This window comes from Vipera ursinii, assembly GCF_947247035.1.
Source record: "Vipera ursinii genome assembly, chromosome: 5".
Taxonomy (NCBI): domain Eukaryota; kingdom Metazoa; phylum Chordata; class Lepidosauria; order Squamata; family Viperidae; genus Vipera; species Vipera ursinii.
Genome location: NC_139518.1, coordinates 15,885,424 through 15,909,548, shown reverse-complemented (window position 1 = coordinate 15,909,548; position 24,125 = coordinate 15,885,424). Strand labels below are relative to the sequence as shown.

The 24,125-nt window shown below is 40.7% G+C and overlaps 1 protein-coding gene across 1 annotated transcript in view; it reads right to left on the bottom strand.

Moving 5' to 3' along the window:
• The window catches only part of PLD1 (phospholipase D1), a gene marked incomplete at its 3' end in the record, with an annotated part of 134,603 nt that overhangs the window by 44,798 nt on the left and 65,680 nt on the right, over positions 1–24,125 (bottom strand). Inside the window, exons 7-12 of the mRNA XM_083364872.1 lie at positions 18,124–18,182; positions 14,911–15,003; positions 9,077–9,229; positions 8,774–8,923; positions 6,608–6,691; positions 2,943–3,024 (exon numbers count right to left, since the gene is read on the bottom strand). Of these exons, the coding sequence (XP_083220998.1) occupies positions 2,943–3,024; positions 6,608–6,691; positions 8,774–8,923; positions 9,077–9,229; positions 14,911–15,003; positions 18,124–18,182 (621 nt within the window). The remainder of the gene's footprint in view (positions 1–2,942; positions 3,025–6,607; positions 6,692–8,773; positions 8,924–9,076; positions 9,230–14,910; positions 15,004–18,123; positions 18,183–24,125) is intronic.

Sequence of the window (24,125 nt, the reverse complement as noted above, 5' to 3'; positions counted from 1 at the left end):
GATCTTTTTGGTGGTGATCCTCTGATGTGGAATTCCTTACCAGAGGGATTCTTCATTTCTCATTTTGCAGTGAGAATACTTGAGCAGGACAAGTAAGCTGCAGTGTCCAGAGGTTATTCTCCACATATGGTTTTCTGGCTAATAACTTTTATAATTTGAAGATGTTTTGACAGAGGTGTTTTTAAGTGCTATTGATGACTAATATAAAGAAAAAAGCTGACATTAACAAATGAATAGGTTCCAGAATCTGAAAGCTTCAATTTATATAACTTCAGATGTTAGTCACATAGCATAGAACTTCAACCACATTTTCAAGAAGAGAATTTCTTTCTTTCTTTCTTTCTTTCTTTCTTTCTTTCTTTCTTTCTTTCTTTCTTTCTTTCTTTTTCTTTCTTTCTTTCTTTCTCTTTCTTTTTCTTTCTTTCTTTCTCTCTCTCTTTCTTTTTCTCTCTCTCTCTTTCTTTCTTTCTTTCTCTCTCTCTCTTCCTTTCCTTTCCTTTCCTTTCCTTTCCTTTCCTTTCCTTTCCTTTCCTTTCCTTTCCTTTCCTTTCCTTTCCTTTCCTTTCCTTTCCTTTCGTTCTTTTTCATTTTGGATATTCCAGTATTCTAGATTCTATGCCCAATAACAAATGCTATATGAGGCTGGCACCCTTTATCTGCAGGATTCTCTCCCTCCTTGAAGAAAAGGCATGGGAAAAGAAAGAGATCTTTCTGGATAGTTTGAAAAGGCAAAAATCCTAAGGGATCTTCATTCAGAACTAAAGGAGGTATCTGGAAGAACAAGTTTCTCTTTTGATAAATGCATGTCTTATTTACAGACCAGCAATCCATCCTGCAGCAGGCATTTACTGAGTGTGCCCAGAATGAGGTGTCAAAATTCCACATGAGCTCACTAAATATTCCAAAACACTAAACAGCTCTGCTTCTGCTCTATGTTCCTTTGATGCTGGTAAACATTATCATAATCTAAAGTAACCATGAAACTTAGCAACCTGTGCATGGTTAAAAAAATATATTGCTAAATGCAAAATTAAAACTAAAAATATCACCCACTTTAAAATCTAAGATCTAGAAGCAGAGCAACCCAAGGGACTTCAACTGTGACGTGACCTTTTCTTCCTTTGCCACAATAAAATTATGTTATGTTTGCCAGAAGTGTATCAGTGATTTGATCGCCATCTCAAGGTGATAGTCTAGGATGGGATCATCCTTGACACAAAGGGAATAATTCTTTCTGAACCACAAGAACTCAAAAAAAAAAACAGACCTTGACCACATTGGCAAAAGTATTTTATAAAGACGACAGAAAGCTTCCATTAAAGTAATTAGTCACCTCAAGCTCAATAACAAGGCACATGTTAAGAACTCTCCTAATTAGACCTATATTCTTGGAGAAGGTCAATGCCTACCACTAGCAATTTAATGAGTGTCCATTTTGAACACAGAATAATAGAATATATATCATATCACACTGTGAGATCGTCTCTCTGGAAAGTCAATTTATACCATTTCTGCTCATGCCACTGATGTCCCTGGGAACAGGCCAAAAGAGATGATCACACAGGACGCAGCTAGCATTAGACCTAAACTCCCTCCAGTTTGCATCGAGAGCTTCTTGAGTGCAGATGCCTTCAAAGTGAACATGGGAAAATGCTCGCAAATTGAACAGTGTTGCTGGAATCACCTACAATCGAGGAGCGGTTTAGGAAGGAGGAACTTTCTATCCCTAACAATATTCAGGGCTTTGGCACAGAGGTTAAGGAAGGTTACTGAAAATGAGACAGGTGGTCGTGTGAAAGGGAGATGGACAGTGGTGCAATTCAGCCAGTTTGCACCGCTTCGGCAGAACCAGTAGCTAATTTTTGTTGTTGCCCAGGCCCAGAATGGACTTCTGGAAGTGGCATCCACACAGAGAACCTGGTTGTTCGCATATTTGAATCCCATCCCTGGAGATGAACCTAAAAATGAATAGCCCACTGAAGCAAACTCCTCTACTTCCAAAATCAGTCCAGGAAATGTAATGAAGTTTAAGCAATGAGCACTGAGGCTGTAGTATAAATGCATCTAAAGATAAATATTTCAGTTTTACAGGAGCTTGGCACAGCTCAGGAAGGAAGGAAGGAAGGAAGGAAGGAAGGAAGGAAGGAAGGAAGGAAGGAAGGAAGGAAGGAAGGAAGGAAGGGAAGGGAAGGGAGGGGAGGGGAAGGGAATATTATTCAGGCAAATGTTGGGTTCATAATGTGCAAACACAAAGATAAGCTAAAACATACAATATTCCCCTCCATGTATGTGTATGATTGTCTATCTGTATATATACACACATACACAGAAAAAGCTCTCCATTAATACACAAATGCGCCCCAATAAGCAGACAGCATACTCCTAAGAAAACACGGGGGAAACCTCTATGGCATCTGATATACCATCTGGATACTGGCAGAAAAGAACAGAAGGAAACCATGCTGGAACTTACCATATAAGCCATAATTATTTTAACTGATCCCCAGACTGATTCTGGCTTTCCCAGCAAGTTTAGCACACTAGTGTAGTCATCATCCAAATAGCCTAGAATACTGCATTAACATAGGCCAGGGGTAGGCCACCTCGGCTCTTTTATGACTCGTGGACTTCAACTCCAAGAGCCATAGCTGGCCTACCCCTGACATAGGCCGTAATGTAAGTTAATGGTCCAGCATGTTGGGCAATTCAAAAACTGGATTAACCATATTCAGTTATCTGCAGCGGCATCCACCCAAGACACAATATTTGCTTAGTGTGCAAAGGCTATCCACTGCGTCTTCACCTGACTTAAGCTAAGAGTGTTGAGTGGACACAGTTAGTACATCATGAATGCAGTTATACCTTGAGTCCCTGCCTGAAAAATGAGAGATACCTCTTCTCTTTCGCAGATTTGTAAGACTTGAAAAATACTGCACACTTACAGCTTTTCGCCTCAAAATGCAGTCTAATCTCCAGCGATTCCCTTCCACCACAGGCCGCTTCAGAAATATTTCGGGGCTCAGCCTGTATGAAAAAAAGGTAGAAAAGCAAATAGGTGTGGTTGAAAAATACACTAGCGAGCTTTTCTCGGTGGAACTGTTGTCCACTTCACTACACTTTCTGAAATGAACATGAGCAGAGGCCCCAATCCATGCAATTAAGTGAGAGAGTCTGCCAGCAAAGAAGACCCTGATCTCTTTCTATTACAATATAAAACAGCAATGCCTCCTTAAAACTGACAGTAATTTTCAAGTGTTGCTGATCTTCCCAACAGGAAATATAACCATTCCGGGTGGAAAAATATTTCTGTTGCCTAGGTTTTAGAGGATCTTTGTCTTGCATATTTCATTTCTCATTCTAAAATTATTTTTTCCAAAAACATTTGGAAGGAAAAATACGAACAAGTGAAATTTGGGGATAGAAACTGTTTTATTCTCCTTTTTTTTCTTTTTTTCTCAAAGCCAGAGGGAAAAATAATCAAGGTTACAAGCAGCACATCAAATGACAGCGGGCCTGCATGATGAGAAAAAGTTAAACCCTTTCCCTAGTGTCTTGGTGTCAGCAAGCTAGGGAAATGACATATTTCCTAAATAGTAAGTGAGGATGTCTAGGTTTTGTGTAAAAGCAAACAGCAAGTCACCGTGCATTTTTATTACCATTTTTCAAATTATCATTACAGTTAGGAAAATCTGAAGGCCCGTGCTGGAAGGCCACTCTGGGATTGTGATAGTCAACTAATGTGCCACACAGACTGAATCGAACAGGTTTAAGAAAACAAGGGGCACCATCTCCACACTGTAGGTATTCTTCCACAGGTGTCATTACTGCTGTAGTCTCAAAATATTCAGGACATTACCTGAATACATCCTCCACTGGACAAATACCCAAAACTAACACCCAGCCTATGATTTGTTTCTCCTTCACATTCACGCTCTTTTCATTTAAAGGTTGCAAAATAATCTGAGCTGTTGCTATGAGGGAAGAGTTGAAAAGCTGCCAATGGTTACAGAGATTTATGTTACATCAACCATTAACCTCAAAGCATCTGGGCCTTGGCCTAATGTAGTGGTGGGATTCAGCTGGTTTGTACCAGTTCGGTAGAACTGGTAGCTAACTTTTTGTTGCCCAGGCCCAGAATGGACTTCCGGAAGCAGCATCCACACAGAGAACTGGTTTTTCCACATATTTGAATCCCACCACTGGCCTAAATCCAATTCTTGCTTTAATCACTCTAAGTTCCTTTCTTCCATTCTAGAGCCAATATTGGGAATGAGATATTAGGGAGAAAAATATCTGAATTATATTATATACATTTTTGGACTAGTGCTACTAGTCTCCCCCCTTCTCTCTTGTTTCAAAATGCCATAGCTCTTTCGGGGGCCATCTTTTTATACTCAGCATTTCCCACCTCCCAACAAATAGGCCACAACTTTCCTTGATGCTCAGAACATCCATACAGATGAGGAAAATAAGTCATCAAAGGTTTTTCAGTGAAGAGCAAAAGTTATGATTCTATGTTTTGAAACACACTAATACTTTCCAGTTCTCTTTGGCAAATTTGATACCTGCCAATACAATGACAGGTTTTGCAGTTTCCATTTATTCAGTAATATAGTCCAGCTTATCTCTTCTTTGTCTGAAGGTGGAAGATGAGCAGGGTTAGGTTTAATCAGTTCTGGGATGGGAAACCACTAAAAGATTCCAGGACTTAAAAGATTAGCCTTGAAAGCTACAAAATTTTCCCAGAAAATGGCAATAGCAAATCATTTCCACACTGCCGTTGACTGAGACATATCCATGATGTCACCAGGAGCTCAGCATTACCTTCACTTTTTATTGCAAGTTTAGAGTGCACATTGTTTACATGTGAAGAAAACCAACAAGTATGACTTTAAAACTTCATGTTTACATGGGACTTGGCTTGGATCCAAATAGTCAGCTGAACTCAGAATCCAGTTTATAAGCACTGTGGGTGTTTGTTGCTGAACAAGGTAACGTGGGGCCAGATGACTCTATGCCCTACTGCTTCACCCCTCTTTTCCTAATCCTGTAATCCCCTCCAATTATATGAACATTCTTTTTGTGGCTCAGGTAGTCCTCAACTTATGACCACAACTGGGCCCAAAATTTCTGTTGTTAAAGTGAGACATTTGTTAAGTGAGTTTTGCCGCATTTTACAACCTTTCTTGCTTCAGTTGTTAAGTGAATCACTGCAGTTGATAATTTAGTAGCTCTAAATTATGGTTACTAAATGGTTACTAAATCTGGCTTCCCCACTGACTTTGCTTGTCAGAAGGTTGCAAAAGGTGATCATGTAATCTTGGGACACAGCAATGGTTTTAAGTATGAACCAGTTGCCAAATGCCTGGATTTTGATCACATGTTCATGGGGATACTACAAAGGTTGGAACTCTGAAAAATGGTGTCAACGCTGCTAACATCGAATGTTCTTGCTTGACAAGAGATGAAGAAGTAGCTATTTTACGTGTTAAACTTGTGTATTACTTTAAGAGTTAGAATTAGATTATTTCCGGGAGGAGGGAGGAGGAAGATTGTACCTCAAGGCTGTCTGAAATAAGAGAAGATAAGAACTTGGCAGGGGTTGTCTAACAGAAGAGAAACTGATTCTTCAAATTAATTGGAGAATGTGATTCATGACAGAAACAGAAGGGTGGAGAATTGTGTTTAATATGTAAAGGAGCCTTGGTGGAGCAGTGGGCTAATGCCTCCTTAAGTAACACCAGCTGCCTGCAATTAGTGCAGGTTCGCATCCCACCAGGCTCAAGGTTGACTCAGCCTTCCATCCTTCCGAGGTAGGTAAAATGAGGACCCAGATTGTTGGGGGCAATTAAGCTGACTTTGTAATAATGCCGCTTGGGGTGTGTGTGAAAGCCCTAATAAGCAGACATATACATAGAATGAAGGCTACTGCTAAGCACATTGGTTTGTGCTTAAATTGTAAGCCGCCCTGAGTCTTCGGAGAAGGGCGGGATATAAATGGGATTAAAATAAATAAAAATATTGTGCAAAGGGGAGGGGATTCAGATTCCAGCTTCCTCTAGCAAGCATTTGCCGTTGTATTGGGCTAATAAAGGACTATTAAGGTAAACAATGCCTCAGAGTCACTTGAAAACCTCATCTGTCGGAAACTTGACAAATGGTCATAAGTCCCTTTTTTTCAGTGCCACTGTGATTTTGAATGGTCACTAAATGAACTGTTGTAAGGCGAGGACTATCTGTACTTGCTGAATGTTCAAGAAACACCAATAAGAGACTTTGCATTTTTATTTTTTCCCCCATGCAAAAAGAGACAAGCTGAAAAGGAATCAGTACATTAAAGTAATTTCTGTTACATTAAAAGTTTTAGCTGGTTTGTCTGTTTCCTCAGCCAAGTGTCCTGAAAAGACCTTTGCAGCACAGTCTCTCTTATTCACTGCTTCTTCCTCTAAGATGTTGCCAAGCCATCTGGTCCTGCTGTTAAGTTTCCATGTGAAAGGACCCTAACAGTGCTACATTATAATTAAAATATTCTAGAAAGTACCTTGAGAGGCTAGAAGGAAGGCTGAGCAGGAAGGGTGGAATCTGATCATGTCAGTTAAATACTAACCACCAATCTGTGATGAAAATCTCTTCCTTGGCAGCTTCCATGGCATTTGCTACGTCTTCAAAGTACCCCTTGGCATTTACATACCTAGAAGGAATGACAACATTACACAAATAGACAGGACTGGAATTCCGGAAACAAAAGATAACAATATACAGTACTTTTGTTTTGTTTTTGTTTTGTTTTTAACATTGGAAGAAGCAAAGAAAAGGAGGAAATGCAGGAAAAATGAAAGAAGTGACTAGTGCAGACATGTCAAACACAAGGCCCGGGGGCCGGATCCGGCCCGCGAAGTGATTTCATGCGGCCCGCGAAGCCATTCTGGAAACAGTGAGGGAATGGCCCCCACTGCCTCGGCCCTGGCCCAGAGACCCTCCTCCTGCCAGAGACCCTCAGATCTGTCCCACTCCTGCCCAGGCCCCCATAGGCACCCTTGATGCGAACGATGTAGAGCTGACCACGCCCAACCAGCAGGCCATACGCACTCTAGCCACGCCCACCCAGTAGGCCACGCCCACCCAGGCCACACCCATCCGGCCCCCTGAGGGCAACCGCAATGCTGATGCGGCCCTCAATGAAATTGAGTTTGAAACCCCTGGACTAGTGGACTAGAACATCTTCATAGTCAGGAAAGATTGAAGCAATCACTGTAGGACTTTTTACAGAAAAGATTGTAGCAATAACTGTAGAACTTTCTCCCCCCCCCCCCCCCGCCTGGAGCTATAAAGATGTGCGTAGAAAACAAACATAATGGAGATATGTGAAACCATGCATGGTGCAGAAAATGTGGAAAGTTTTTTTCTCTCTCTCTCTCCTTTCACAGTCTTAAACCTTGGGGTCATCCAGTGAAACTAAATACTAAAGAAATTCAAAGGCAGAGGAAGGATTGCTTTATGCATAGATAGTAATACAGGGGAAATTGCTGTCATTAAACATGACAACGACCAGCAGTTTTTTTGGTGTTTTAAAAAGGGATTTGTACAATTCAGGGAAAATAGGGCTGGGTGGCTACATACCATCAATGAATCTCAGCAGGCTATTTAAGCAGCAATTGCTGAAGAGCAACAGCAGAAGAGGTAAAATATATTTAAGCATCATCTGCTGGAATAGAAGAGGGCCACTGACTGTGAACCTACTTTTGAGTTTCGTGGCTGCACCCAGTTGACCACACAAAATGCTGCTGTGCTAAATGGGGACCGGATGCAGTTTTTATGTTTTTAGCAGGGGTGTGATAAACAAGTCAATTAGTGACCAATATTCTAATATCAATCAGAACATAATCCTCATAGCTATTTTTATTTATTTTAACTATTACATTTAGATACCACCCATCTCATTGTCTAAGTGACTCTGGGTGGTTTATAAATGAAAGCTATAAAACAATAAAAAATACTGTGAACACAGGGTCGGAAACAGACTTTAAAAAACTAAGTTAAAAACAAGTTAAAAGACGGAGGGAGCACCCTCAAGGCACGAGGCACCCCCAGGATTGATGGCTGCTCTCTAATCCTCTAATCCCAGTTGACAGAGCCAGGTCTTCAAACTCTTCAGGAACGCCAGAATGCAGAGGCCAACCTCACCTCATGGGGCAAGTGGTTACGTACAGTGGGGGCAAAAGCAGAGAAAACTCTCTTTTCTTTTGTTTGAAAAAACAAAATTACATTGAAACTCTGACTTTATCATCATATGGAGACTTAAGTCTGACTCATCCACATTTATTAACATCCTGAGGAGAACAGTTGGTTCTGTCTGTCTGTCTGTCTGTCTGTTTATCTATCTATCTATCTATCTATCTATCTATCTATCTATCTATCTATCTATCTATCATCTATCATAAAGTATGACATGTGAATCATAACATTAACTTGCAAACAGTGTGACTTACGTATTTTGAACGGATACCATGATACAAATACATAATTGCATCATTGGTGTGATGCCCTACATGACACATGTTGTCTTGTTACAGACTAGTCTTTCTCAACCCTGACAACTTTAAGAAGTGTGGTCTTTAGCATTCAGAAATCCCCAGCCAGAATGTTGACTGGGAGAATTCTGGGAGTTGAAATCCACACATCTTAACAGTGGCTAAAGCTGAGGTGCTCTGCTACAGATACCTACAGCCATGTGCTATCAGCAGCTATTAAACAATGGAACGTCTTCTCTTACCACTTGGCTAAGGTGTTCTCCTGGATGGCTGCGTAGGAACCAAATCTGTGATGTCTGAGGAAGTTCTTGCCATTTTTCTGAATGAACTCTTCTATTCCTTGGCCCCACCAGAGAGCATGTCTGTAGCTGTTGCACTTCAAAATCAGTGACCTGGAGAAGAATCAAACACTCAGCTTTATCACTTCTTTACTTGTACACAATCACCATTTGCCATAAGCAAGCAGCAGAAAACTTGCAATTTGCAACCCACTGAACCAGAATTGCAGAGGGAGATAGCCATGTGGTACTATAGGAACTTCTTACCTGGAAAGATTATCAATTCGTAACCCATATTTAGTTTCTGTGTCCTTCTTGCCAATCTTTATGCTGAATTCTTTATCAACCAGGAGGACAAAAGAAACAGCTCCACTGTCTGGTTTCATGTACAATAAGAAAGAGTCTTTTACCACTAACCACCTGGGGAACGAATACAAGTACAAAAAAATCAGTAGATTATATTGATAACTTAATCATATTAACATTTAACGCATCTAAACCATATTTGCTATAATCCCAACAATACTTTTTTCCCCAGTCTGTTCCTAAAGCAACACAATTTGCCTGCTGCATACTTTTTTTTCCTGTATCATATTTTCTGTGGATTGCTTTAGGTTAGGTAAAGCATAGTTACAATTACAGTTATTCCTCTTCTGAAGAGAAGGCAGGTAGGCAATTTCCAGACTCAGTTCACTGAGGTGTATTAACAGCAGTAAGTATGGTTAATACCCTCCCAATTTACAGCTGTTAAGTAACCAGTGAATCATCTAAACCAGCTTTGTCTTAACCTGAACCTGTAAGACTTTATTTATATTTATATGCTCCATTCCCACAGAGTTCAACTTACTTTTAGGTTGTTGCCAATATATTGATTTCCATTTAACAAAAAATCTAGGAACTACATAGTAAGCAAAGATATTGTTGCCTAAACTGTATGTGCAGTATAACACCACATTAAGGTCATAACTCCCCCCAAACTTCTAACTGCTTGGATATACTCTCAAATATATGTTAATTAAATATTTAAAAGATGCATTCACAGAACCTACTAATTTTGGCTAGTTGCACTCAGATACAAACCAGTAATTTTGGTTCATTCATTTTGTTATTTGATTGTGGCTTAATGTATTGTTTAGCTACTTCCTTAATTTATGGTTCCTTGTATAGTCTTTCTTTTGTTTATTTGCCTTCAAGTTACTGTTGACTCCTGGCGATTGCCTGGGCAAATCCCTGCAGTTTACTTGGCAAGATTTTGGAAGTCATTGGCTGTTGACCTTTTTCTAGGGCTTGACTGGCCCAAGGTCAGCCAGCTGCCTTTGGGTCTAACGTGGGACTAGAACTCAATATCTCCCAGTTTCTAGCCTGATACCTTAATCATTACACCAAACTGGCTCTTGTATAGCAGAAACTTAGAAAATGAGTTAATTCAGCACCAGGATCTATAGTTCTCCTTTATGTGTGGGAGTCAGCTGAGTCACCTTGGGCTAGTCATAGCTTCTACTTGCTAATTAGCATCTACCACAAAATCCTTTGTTGCATCCTCTTTTAATAACTTTGCTACAAGAACTAGGTGCTGTGCAAGAAATCATATGGGTCAGATGCAAAGAAAAAGAACAGCTGGCTGGGAATTGTGAAGTTGCTGAAGTTCTGAAGCTACAACATAACAATCAGAGCTGGTAGTTTGATGTGGAAGGCTGACTAAGATGACATTTTATGAATGAATTCTTCAGAAAAATTATTTGGAGGCTACTGTGCTAAGAGGTAGCAATATTCCCAAAGAGTGAGCTTCTAGCCCTGGACTTAATGTCTTACTCAACTAAGGGTAACCCAATTTCCAGTTACAAAGGTGTAGTTTTGTAAACATGGCTGCCTTTTCTAAAGCAAACCAGAACTGATATTCCAAACCTGAAAGGCTTAGCACATGGGTGTCCATCCTTGGCAACTTAAGACTTGTGGACTACAATTTCAACCTACTGGCTGGGGAATTCTGGGAGTTGAAGTACACAAGTCTTAAAGTTGCCAAGGTTGAACACCCCTGATTTCCCCCTTAAACATTATGGCAGTTAGAAAGTTGAACTGAATTGAATACATTATTGGCCAAGTATGATTAGACATACCAGGAATTTGTCTCTGGTAGAAGCATTCAGTGTACTTGCTAGTCAATGGGGAAAATATTTACTCGATAGGTAGACAAAAATGCCAAATTTAGTCTGAACATCTGGCTGACTGTGTGACAAACCATAATACCAATAAAAGGGGGAAGTAAAGAAGATAATAAAAGGAATAAATAATAATACCATTGCCACACTCTAAGGGTTGATATACATACATATTAGACAACTGTGAGAATTAGGTGTTTCAACCTTATATTTCTGTGGCTCTATAGATGTTGTCATTATCCCAATTTAATGTGGATGGTTTTTTTTACGCTTTGGAGTGGAGTTTTTAATTGCACTAAAGTTTTTATACTTGTTCCTTTCTGCTTTGCATTTGTGATTTTCTCCATGTCTCCGACTTTATAATTCAGAAATGACATCGCCCAGGGCCATGTAGAGTGGAATATTCCATTCTGGAACTTTTCATATCCATGCAACCCAGGTTCAAATTTTCCTAGGCAATAATTAGTTGCTAAGCTCTTCAGTGACTCACTGGGTCTTCTGAGCCTCAATGCTGGAAGTGACTCAGAAAAGACACATTCGTCAATGTGCTCTGGTAACATAAACCACCTTTAAGTCTAGGACTTGATTCAACAAAAATAGTATTCAATTTTTGTTTGGCTAGGTGATTCCTGGCCTCCAATTTCTGGAGCATATTGTTTTGAAACGCTTCCACCCATCATTATAGACTCAACAACTTTAAAACTCAGCTATTACTGTAAAAGTTGTTTACAAAACACACCAACTTAATTCCACTAAAGTTTATAAAAAGGAGACTGCAACTTTAGCTTTGAAAAGATGTATTGCTAAGCAACAGACTGTGCAGCAGAGAGTGAGAGAGAAAAAGTGTGTGCATGTGCATGTATATACACACACACACAAAACCACTGGGATAGGAGAAGACTGAACAGATTTTGCTACGTTCAGTGTAGACTTCCTAAGTGCTGTGGGAGGAATGGGGAGGAGAAAGTCTCCTATTCAAACTATTTTTACCGTCAGGGTATGCACATCCATATTCAGAATACCAAAGTGAATGCTTCATAAAACCAGTTCTCAAAATGGATGCATGTTTTCCACAGGAGAAGGAAGAACTCTTCACTGATCTCAAATCATGGCTGGGGTGGAGGGCTTTCTCCAGACTACTTCATAAGGACTAGTAACAACTTGTTATTTTTATGTTTTGCCTCTTCATCTGTGATGGTATGCATTCCTTGACAGTTGTATTTCTTGGTACAGGAAATGACACATCAGCGGCGGGGGTGGGAAACCATAGGCATACTCTGGCCACATGCTTTCCCTAGGTGAAGCTCTTAATTCTTATGAATTCACAACACTTCTCATGGGAGCATTCAAAGTGTTCCTCTTCACAAGCGGGACCAGAACTGGTATATTTCTCCACTTCGTTGCTGCAGAATGATGACTTGTTCCAAATCACCTCATGTGCCAATTCCTCATGCAATTTAGAAGTGCTGTAGCGATGCCATCATTAATAGCAGAGCGTCAAAACTAAGTCTGTTTCGCTACTTAGGGAGAAGCATCCATCTGCCAGCCATTAACATTTGCCCACTTATTGCTGTCTCCTTTTCTGTCTGCCAAGTAGCCTGTTCCAAATCATTTCTGTATCACAGCCAAGAAAATTAGATAACATGTCCGTGGAATTGCCCAGAGTCTTACTCAATGTAAGCTAGGTGGTACCTGTATACGATTGTGGGAGAATTTGGTGTAGTTACACAAGGTTTTGCACAGTGCAGCAGGTGGCCACCCTGAAATTCTGTTACTTTTGTGAGCCTCATTTTGGTATAATTTTATTAAAAGGGGTTTTTTTTTAAAAAAGAGTAAAAACTAATACTAATATACAGAGAAAAAAGAAAGGAAGAAAGAAATCAAGGAGAGTTAAAAGTGCAAGAAAAGAAAAAAAATAGTAAAGAAAAAAAACACGTACCAAGTGGTTTCTTGTCTATGGAGTTTCTCAGTCATCCAGGTCACGGTTGTCCCAACGGTGCTTTTTCAAGAGATAACTGGACATTCTTTGTCAGAACTGAAAAAGCTTCTTGGATGGGAAGCAAAATGACTTCAAGGAAAAACAAAGGAAGTCCAGTTGCCTCTTGAAAAAGCACCGTTGGGACAAAGTGGTTTCTTATTCTAGGGCTACAACATAACTCACTTCTTTCTTTAATCTAGTCGCTCTAAAACTATAAATCGTTAAATTCATGGTTTTTTGTTTCACGCACGCACACACGCACACACACACAAAATCTGCAAGAGGGTTTCCAATCAACCAGAAGTGAAGCTTTTGTGAGCCTCGAGATAGTATTCATTTTATCTTAAAAGCTATTTAATTTGAATGGGGTAGTGGTGGAAGAACAGTTGGACATGCTGACTGCGCATGCAGCAGATTCTGTTATTTTCTGTCTTGGGAAGATCAGCTTTTGTCTCTTTGCTTTGGGAGGCTGAGACTTGGTGTTCCATAAAATGCAAATGAGCAACAGAGGCCGTCCAGCCTGCTTATTGGCGACAGTGATTGGATGGTGCCATGTACTCTAGGACAAAACCTACATTGTCTCCACGCTGCTTAATTGAATTGAGATTTTGTAAATGTTTCAGGACATCCCAGTGCTCTCCAAGGACAACAATTGTCCGGGAACATTGGGCAGCAAATTGGTAGCCAAGGTTTGTACTGCATTTTCCTTGAGTCTACGAGGCAAAACATGTTTCAAAGAAAGAAACAAAACATGAACTAGAGAAGCCATAGTTAATGAGCAGAATGCCCTTCCTACCTGAAAACAAGCCTGAAGTAAGGCTGTGGCATATTTTATAAGTATATACTGTCACTTTAAATTGAATTAATAAATGGCTTAGTTAGCCACTAACCTGAAGTGCAATTTACTCTGTTCCTTTGTAGGAGGGTGTTTCATTTCCTAATCAATGAATCATTCATTGAAGAAGAAAAGTATGCATTGATTGTTCATCAAATGGGAATAATAGTAATAATGTGTGTGTGTGTGTTGCACCTTCAAGAGAATATTGACTCATGGCAAATGCCTGAAGTTTTCTTGGCAAGATTTTTGAAAGTGGTTTGCTATTCTCTTCTTCCTTCTAGGGCTGAGAAAGAGTGACTGGCCCAAGGTCACTGGCTTTGTGCCTGAATGGGATTAGAACTCATGATCTCCCTATTTCAGCTTGGTAATTTAACCACACCAGACTGGCTCTCTGTAATAATAAGGACATTGACTGAGGGCACTGTCTTTAAAATTAAAATGTTTTGAATTGATTGATGAACCCCAGCTATCAACTAAAAACACAGGCGTTTTAATGCATTTGATTCTCATGCTATGCCTGAACATGTCATCCATCTGTGAATCTCCATGCCAACTTTCACACAAAGCATTGAGGTAAACCAACGTTTAGCCTTGTCATAAAGGCTATCTAATCTGAACTGTATTTATTTGTTTAATTACATTAAAACCTGTGTTTGTCCTACCTATCTAGACAATATGTTCTGGGGGGAAAAATCTGGATTCACTATTCCCTGCCCCCACATTGTGTCCTTGCTGTTTTTAAGGTAAAAAAATTTGATCCCTATTGGTCTTTCTGAAAGGAAAAGGAACAAAGCAGAAAAGTATTAGAAATGGGCTCCTGGTGTTTGAATAAAGGTGAGCTATGTGTTATTGCCAGGTAATTCATGAAACAGAATGCAAAAGGAGTCCAATTTAATATACACAACTCCATCTGTCACTAGTTTTGCATCTCTGAGAGTAATATTATTCAGGTCTTTTCAAAATGTTTCTTCTGCTTAAAACGTACCAGACAGCTGTTAAGAGAGCAAAAATTACTTGTACCACCTGCAGCTTTTTTTTTAAAGCTACCCTTCTTTGCTGCTAATATATTCAGCTTAATGCTGGAAAAGACCATCTAGAAAGAAATTCAGAATTTCTACAAAAGTACCTTTTTGACCATCGGTAGCATAGCCTTCCTTGTCCGCAACAATTCAAGCCAGGAATCCGGTGTCCTCCAGATCTTTTCATAATCATACCCTCGCTGGAAACAAAGAAAAAAAAGGGGGTGCAATGATTTAAGCAAATCTTTAGAAGAAAAACCTATTTGTGAGTTTGTTTTTCCTACTGCAGTGTTTCTCAACCTTGTTCACTTGAAGATGTGTGGACTTCAACTCCCAGAATTCCCCAGCCAGCATGGCTGGTTTGGGAATCCTGGGAGTTGAAGTCCATACATCTTCAAATGGACAAGGTTGAGAAACACTGGTCTACTGGATATCACTGAATAACGTGCAGTTCTGCAGGGTTTTTTTCAACCAATTTCAAACATGAAGGAAGAGACTCCCGGTGCATTTCCTTTTTCATATCAGGAACCATCTCTATAATTTGTCTGCAAGGTTTACTTATTGGCAGATACTTATATATACTCTTTCCTTACTGAATCCAATATTAAAGCATCATTAAAATCCATCAAATTTTACAAAGTGAAAATTGAACATAAAATTAACATAAAACTCACTGGCATCCTGTGCACGGGTTTTCAAACTTCAAAAGGCTGGCTGAATCATTTCATTGCTATCCCTAATATGTCAGACATAGTGTTCATATGATTTAACCCCAAAGGGTTGGGTGGTCACTGCAAAGCTGTGCTTCTGGCCTTCTTCGCCTCTAAACTTAGAAGGCAGGGTACCCACAATATCCCACCCCAGGCTGAATGAATAGGTTGGGCAGAGTCTACCTGGAGAAGAGGTTTGCCAAGATAACCTGGGCCTTTGCCCTGCAGGACTTTAAGTGTTGATACCAATACCTTGAATTGGATGCATTCAATCACAATTTATGCTTGGTTGACAATGAATGCACCATGTCATGCTCTAACCCAGGGGTAGGCAACCTTGGCTCTTTTACGACTCATGGACTTCAACTCCCAGAATTCCTGAGCCAGCCAAGGTTGCCTACTCCTGCTCTAACCTAAATCTATTTCTCAGTAGACTTCTTGAATGAATGGCTTGCTTATTTCTTTGGTTGGTAACAGGTGAAAGCCTTAAACTAAAAGCAAAGCATGTGTCCTTTAAGATTTGCTTCTTGGATTACCAGCCAGAGGCAAATAATACAATAAATATGAAATAAGCCAGCAGGAACATTGAAAGAATCACGTGGTGAAGCATGGTAGAGCCAGCTAGTACAATCAAGTCTATTCATGACCGATTATAAAGCTGTGTCTGTCTCAGATTTACATAACTGTAATGTTAGGGGCAGATGTTTAAGTTATCAAATCCAATCCCGTTCAGGACAGGAATCCAATGTTCCTGGATAGAAAGTTGCGCCGTCTCTGCTTGAATATATCCAGCAAATATATCAGCAAAGGAGAGCTTGCCAACTTTCTGCTGAATTCTTATCATTAGGAATTCCAGTTTGTTTTTTTTAAAAAAGAACATCCAGCTAGAATCTGCCTTCAACTCTCTGGAATTCACAAGTTGAGATGATTTCATGCACACATTCATAGCTTTTTCTTAATCAGGTTGTGTAAATGGATTGCCTTTGATCTGGAGGCATGGCATGTCACCTGTGACATATATGTCATCAGTTCGCCATTGCTTTAGGCAATGTTGCAGTTTGCAGGAATTAGAGGGGGGAAATCTTTCATGACAAGTTGTCACTAACTCTAGTTGCTACAGAAATAGAAGCAGGAGGTGGCTGAAAAATTCACAGCTTCTCATCCTGCAAATCTCTTTCTGCATAAAATCTCCCTCAGGTTGAGCGCAGCTTCTGGTGATTACATGGACACCCACCGACACACCCATACCGTGTTTTTGCAACAACATGAATGTACTGTAGTTTATCAATACCTTCTTCAGCTATCCTACAGTTCTAAGATTTCCCAGTGTTCTCCCATACAGTATTATCCACACACTGCCCTGCTTAGCTTTTTTCAAAATTAGTCACATTAAGTGTTGTCGCCTGTGCATCATTCTGCATACAACTTGAATATTTAGCCAATTCTCCCTACGAAAGCTTTGAAAGATCAAAAATCTGCATCAACTGGGCCTGTGTGTGGTTATACATACAGCTTCAATGCCCTTGTGTTTGTATTTTGTGTTGTGCACCAGTTCCTGGACTGAGAGGCTCTGCTCACAGTCACTCATACCCTGGTCATCTCCCAAATGGACTACTGTACTATGCTCTACCTGGGGCTGCCCTTCAAGAATATCCAGAAGCTTCAGCTGGTGCCTAATGCAGCGGGACAGGCAGCTATGTGTGTCTCCAGGCTGGCACATGTTACACTCCTGTCCTATGTCTATGCAGATTCTCAGTCATCCGGGTCATGGTTGTCCCAAAGATGCTTTTTTGAGAGGCAACTGGGCTTCCTTTGTTTTTTCTTGAGGACATTTCACTTTTCATCCAAGAAGCTTCTTCAGTTCTGAATTGAAATAACTTCAAGGAAAAACAAGAAAGGCTGCTTTCCTTTTAAAAAAGCACTTTTGAAACACTGCTGTCCTATGAACTGCACCAGTTACCAGTTTGCTTCCAGGTCCAATTCAAAATGATGGGTTTGACTTTTAAAGTCCTTCCTAGCATGGGGCCAGTTTATCTGAGGGACTGCCTCCACCTAATTATATCTACTTGCCTTGTCAGGTCAGGCAGAAGAGGTATACTGTGGGTCCTGTCTACAAAAGAAGATGGGCCTTTTTTGCTGTGGCCCCTACCCTGTGGAATATTGTCTGCCCCTCTGAGGTGAGATTTACCCCATCCTTGACATCTTTCTAGAGGTGCCTTAAAACATGGCTGTGTCAGCAGGCCTGAGGATCTCAATGCAATGGTGAGTTAAGGAAATGTCTGCATTGTTTTTAACATCAGTTTTGTCCACTGTCATGTTACAGCAATAATATTGCTGACTGTTTTTTAAATCATAGTTATTTCACATTTGGATTTTTAGGATTGTTTCCGTTGTACAGTAAGCTGCCTAAAATCACTTTGCTGTGAGATGGGCAACTATAGAAATGTGAGGAATTAAGTAAACAAACAAATGAATGGCACCATACATATATAACTGCCCTACCTTCCAGAGCAGTTATATATTCTACTTAAATGTTCTGTAAACCAGAAGCTGAGAATAGGAAACAGAAATGTTTTCAATAAACATATTCATAAAGAGGCCAAGACTTACATGCCTTTAGGTCCTAGATCATGGATGAATGACAGCTGACTTACTCCAATGAATTCCATCTGAAAAGTAAAATACAAAGGGAAAGGGAACATTTTCCATTAATTTAATGCAAAAATAGTCTACGTATTGTTTTACTACAATGTTACTGGGATGCTAAATCAATTTCCACCAAAAACAGATTTATTTCCTGTGACAGGGGATATGTAGGGGACAACTAGGCCAAGCCTGAGGGCAGGGTTAAATACATCATCAGTTTTAAGTCTCTACATCTCCATAAGAGATTTAAATTCAGGCCCCTTTGATGTCCCTTGAGTCTTATCTGGGACCAATTCACCTTGATCATTAGTGGTTGAGATTCTTATGTATAAGTAGTATGAAATAAAGGTGTAGTACTTTCTATCCTGGTTCCTGACTTCTTTCACCTGACAGGATCCCATATGAAAATAGCAGTGAAACGGGTAGGATTCTACAACATGTAATCTTGCCACAAATCCCAGAGCAAACGTTATTGAAAACTTCCATGATGACCATTATCTACTGAGGTCAAACTTCTTGTGGGCAAGGAGAATGGAAAAAGTGGACTTAAAGTGAATCAGTTTCATCTGGACCCATCTTGTTTATTCTGTGGCCTCTACACAAAATGCAGAACCCCAAACAAGCTAAATGTATTTAGTATGTAGTGTAAATCCAACCTTTGTAGGGTTGGTCTAAAACCAGAGACCTGGGTTGAGAAAACTTATCAGTAGGCATGTTATGGCAACACAGCCTCTGAATAATGGCAGATATCCCGGGATTCATCTAGAAGCTTCTCCAATGTTTATACTCTTGATTATTTCTCCCAGAGAGGAACTGAACCTAGAATCTTCTATAAGCAAAGGACCAGTGTGTTTTAGTGGTTCAGCTGACGACAGAGAAAATCCAAGATTACATTCAACCACTATACCTCATTGGGATACTGGATGACCACCATTTCTCAGCCCAAATTTCCTCCACAAAATTGTTGTTGTGATGCTCTGAAAACTGCAGAGAAGCAAGCTATGGGTTGAGGTATTACTCAGGTTAAGAATGATGCAATGCTAATAAAAGGGAATATAGCTCAGATTTGAACTGTGGAATTCTTGATGGTCTCTGAAATTGGTTGTTTACTTGCAGACATTTTATTAAAAAGGTAAAGGTAAAGGTTCCCCCGCACATGCGTGCTAGTCGTTTCCGACTCTAGGGGCCGGTGCTCATCTCCGTTTCAAAGCCGAAGAGCCAGCGCTTGTCCGAGGACATCTCCGTGGTCATGTGGCCGGCATGACTAGACACCAAAGGCGCACGGAACGCTGTTACCTTCCCACCGTAGTGGTCCCTATTTTTCTACTTGCATTTTTACGTGCTTTCGAACTGCTAGGTTGGCAGAAGCTGGGACGAGTATTACCCAGCTAGATAACATCACCAGTTCACTGAGGATGTTACCTGATTAGACAACAAAACATCTGCAAGGAAACAACCAAGATTAGAGAACAGAAAGAAATCCACAATGATATAAAATTCCTGCTTCTTGAGTATTTGTATTACCTATAGATGATAGAACTATAATTTTGTACTCATATACTTTGGAATGTTTGCATTTGTCAAAGGTTGGATAACTTCTGTTGTTGTTGTTGTTGAGGTCAGCAGGAAACCTCTATTGGGGACAAGGCACATACAGGTGTTGCTATCTCCATAATGGGGAAAAATATAAATTATTCCTGGAATCACAAACCATATTTGAGCCAAACCCCAATTCAGATATTTTAATAAATAATGAACTAATTTATTTGGTTTTGGGTTACTACGATGAACTTAAACCATCACAGTAATCCAAGCCAGGCTATACTGTATGGCTTCAGTGTTAAACATGAAAAAAGGCACTATGGCTTCTCCAACAAACCGTATCCATTGCGCTAGCTATGTTTTAGTTTTAGAATTAGTTGTTGAATAAGGCAAACTGGCTATAATCACATATTGTACTGTCATACATGGTTTAGGGCCAAAATAAAAAAAAATATTAGCCATGTTAGTGGAACATTGTTAAATATGGTTGTCTCTAAGTAAGATAATGCACTGAAAAAAACTAGATGCCTAGGGTTAGACTTGCCAACATATTAAGTGAAAAGATTTGTTGCAGGATCCAATATGGGATAGTTTTTTCTTCCAAGCTTTTGGACTCATGCTAGAGACCATCCTCAGGAAACCTCTCTCTAGCAGAGTGTGTACTATTCTGTTCTGTTGTATGTGACTTTTTAGATGATTATTGGGGTGTGTTGATGGCTGGCTTTTAAGTTGTTGGCTGTTGTTTGCTTGTGCTGCCCAGCCCTCGCCTTCTAAATACTGGTGCATGGAGCAGTTCTGCAGAGTATGTCCAGCAGTTCTGCCATCTTTTCATGTCTATAGAGTAATCCTTAACAGTACTGCAGAAAAGTATTGTAGAATGCCTTGAGCTTCAAAGCTGCAAAATCCCATAAAAGACAGCAAAGTAACATCTTTTAAGATCTTTTAACAGCTATGCTATTCTGGGATTCTGGGAGCTGAAGTCCACAAGTCTTGAAAGTTGTCAAGGTTGCAGACCCCTGTTCTATGCCTACATCTGAAGTTATAGATTCCCTTAACCATCCCAAGGAATACTCAAGGTTTCAACCAGGTTTTCCAATGAATTTGGTTATAAAGTAAGGCCTGTGAAGATTTCAATGTCAACATCCAACATCTCTTGATGGAATAAGAGAAACATGTAGGGAAAATTCCTCTAAGAGGAAGGGAGAATTAAATGTGAATTGGCCACAGCTGTTTGGTGGAGACAAGTCCCAAAGGATCTTTCATGCTAGCCCTGAAACACAAAATTCAGGTTCTTTTAAGCCAGAAACAAAGGCAGTTATGATTATGACCACATTCTTAGCTTAACAAACTAAGGATTTGTGCTCTGACTTAAGACACCCACTTTGGCCTTAATCCTCTGGTAATGGAGTGAATTGCCCTTTGAGGAGAGGGAAGGGCTTAAAGCACTAATTTCAGGCCTTAATATCTCTCCCTCCAGATGCAAATAGGAGAAAAACTGGGTAAACATTTTTAATCCCACCGACTCACTTTGGCTATAGGGATCCAAGTGAAGCACCGCATGCAAGACACAGATTGTTTATCTCTTTCTTTACAAATGGATGCAGAATCAGCTGATCATCACTGGTGAAAAAAGCACCCAAGAGAAAGTCTTGCAAACACACTGTTGACCATCCACTGAAAACTACAAAAGCCCAACAGATCAGAGGATCTTTGGCATAAACAATGACTATAATCAAAGCATCCAAGAGAATGATATAAAAGATAAGCATAATAGGATTTAGGATGAATCCTGGATTGTAACTCAGCATTCAATATTGCAACAGAACCAGAAGACAGAAAAGGCACAAACCTATCAAGTACACAAACAGTAATCCTGGAAGACCATAACCTAGACCAGACATGTCAAACTCATGACATCACGTGATGTCGCACAACGTATCAGGATGGTTTTGCCATTGCCGGCAATGGGGTGAGAGTGGTTTCCGGATGACATGTCCAGTGGGCGGGCAGTTTGACATCCCTGACCTAGACAGTATCTGTTAATTAAAAGTATTCCCTAATACAGGAAGTGACTTTATTCTTCAGAATGTGCAGAACAAAGAAATATTACTGTTAGGATACATGTCCAGGCACAGCCATGTATTCCTTTCCGTGCATGTATGCTGTCCTTTTGATCCAAAACTCTGCCTCTGAAATAATTCTTCAATGGACTTGAATTACTTCCTGCTACCAGAAATTAGGGCCGCGGTGGCTCAGTGGGTTAGGACACTGAGCTTGTCGATCAGAAGGTCGGCAGTTTGGCGGGTTGAATCCCGAGTGCTGTGTAACAGAGTGAGCACCTGTTACTTCATCCCAGCTTCTGCCAACCTAGCAGTTTGAAAGCATGTAAAAATGCAAGTAGAAAAATAGAGACCACTACAGTGGGAAGGTAACAGCGTTTCGTGAGCCTTTGGTGTCTAGTCATGTCGGCCACATGACCACGGAGACGTCCTCAGACAAATGCTGGCTCTTCGGCTTTGAAACGGAGATGAGCACCGGCCCCTAGAGTTGAAAATGACTAGCACGCATGTGCGGGGGAACCTTTACCTTTACCAGAAATTAATTGTTGAAAAAGCAGCACAATTCCACAAAGAAAGTGAACACCTACCTTGGAGAACCACTGTAAGAGATGAAAACATGTCAGGAGCGAAATTTTACACTGCAGCACTGTCTACTTAAATCCTCTCCAATGACTCAACATTTCCAAGTGCCAAGTTGGCATAATATTGCATTTATGAACAGAAGGCAATTATGTTATTACACATGTACACTAGTTCAAGCCTACACAAACAGGTGACAAATTATAATCACCTTTTGAAAAACATAAAGGGGAGGGGACCTGCTGGGTTGTTTAGTTCAGCATTCTGTTTCAATAATGGCAACTAGACAATTCCAGGAATGCTACATGTCATAAACAGTTCTCTCTTGTTACATCCCAACACCTAGAAGGAGCGATACACAGTCTCTGCACATAGAAGTTTAAGTGTTTCTGACGGCATTGTTCTCTGCCTAATAGACTCTTCACTGTTTCAAGCAGAAATGTCTTTTATGCAATATTAGTTCCATAAAACAGGTAGAGAAACTGAAAGGGAAAATTGTGGCTGAACTTTATTGTATTAAACTTTTATTAATTCAGATCCCCACATTTGCATGTGATTAGTGAAGTAGAGATAACAATAGCAATAAGACTTATATACAGCTTCATAGTGCTTTATAGCCCTCTCTAAGTGGTTTACAGCTTATTGCCCCCAACAGTCTGGGTCCTCATTTTACCGACCTCGGAAGGATGGAAGGCTGAGTCAACCTTGAGCAGGTGAGTCAGCAAAATTAGCCTGCAATACTGCATACTAACCACTGCGTCACCACAACTCTCACCTTGTAGATAGGTTCTTGGCTATAACAAAGATAAGAGTAGCAATCTCTTCAATAGTATAGGTCAGACATGTCAAACACAAGGCCCGAGGGCCGGATCCGGCCCGTGAAGTGGTTTCATGCGGCCCGCAAAGCCATCCTGGAAACAGTGAGGGAATGGCCCCCACTGCCTTGGCCCTGGCCCAGAGACCCTCCTTCTGCCAGAGACCCTCAGATCTGTCCCACTCCTGCCCAGGCCCCCATAGGCACCCTTGATGTGAACGATGTAGAGCTGGCCACGCCCACCCAGTAGACCATAGCCCTCTAGACACGCCTACCCAATAGGCCACGCCCACCCTGACCATACCCACCTGGCCCCTTGAGGGCAACCACAATGCTGATGCGGCCCTCAATGAAATTGAGTTTGACACCCCTGGTATAGGTAGTCCTCATTTAGCAACCACAATTGGGGCCACAACTCAGTTGTTTACTGAAATGACAACTGTGTTTATGATCTTGCTTCAGTTTTCCTTTGCTTTATGGCAGTGCTTTTTTTTTAAAAAAAAAGGTGCTGGAACTCAGAGGTGCTGTCACTGGGAGCGATGCCGGTGTCTTGCTACAGCGTCGCCACCCGTCCTTTGCACCTCCACCCCTGCGGCTCGGAGCCACATGCCTCGGGGATTCCCCTCCCCACAACTGCCGTGGGGATTCCCCTCCCCGCAGTTGCCACGCCGCAGCCCATGCTGAGCCCCCACCCGGAGCTGCTCTGTTCCTTGTGGCAGTGGTCTCCAGCACCAAACAGCCTCTTTCCAACCACATCCAGAAAAATTTGTAACAAACATTGGAATTCTCAAGGCCATGTTTGGTATTTCCCAGCAATCTGTTACTGGAAGGAAAAAGCAATCCCTGCTGCGTTACTGATCCCAGAGAAGCCGTTGCATGTATGCAGGTATCCTTAGGGTGCCATAGTTATGGATGAGAAATATTAGTTGCAAAGTTGGCATTTCTGGATGTAATACAGATATTTTGGACTT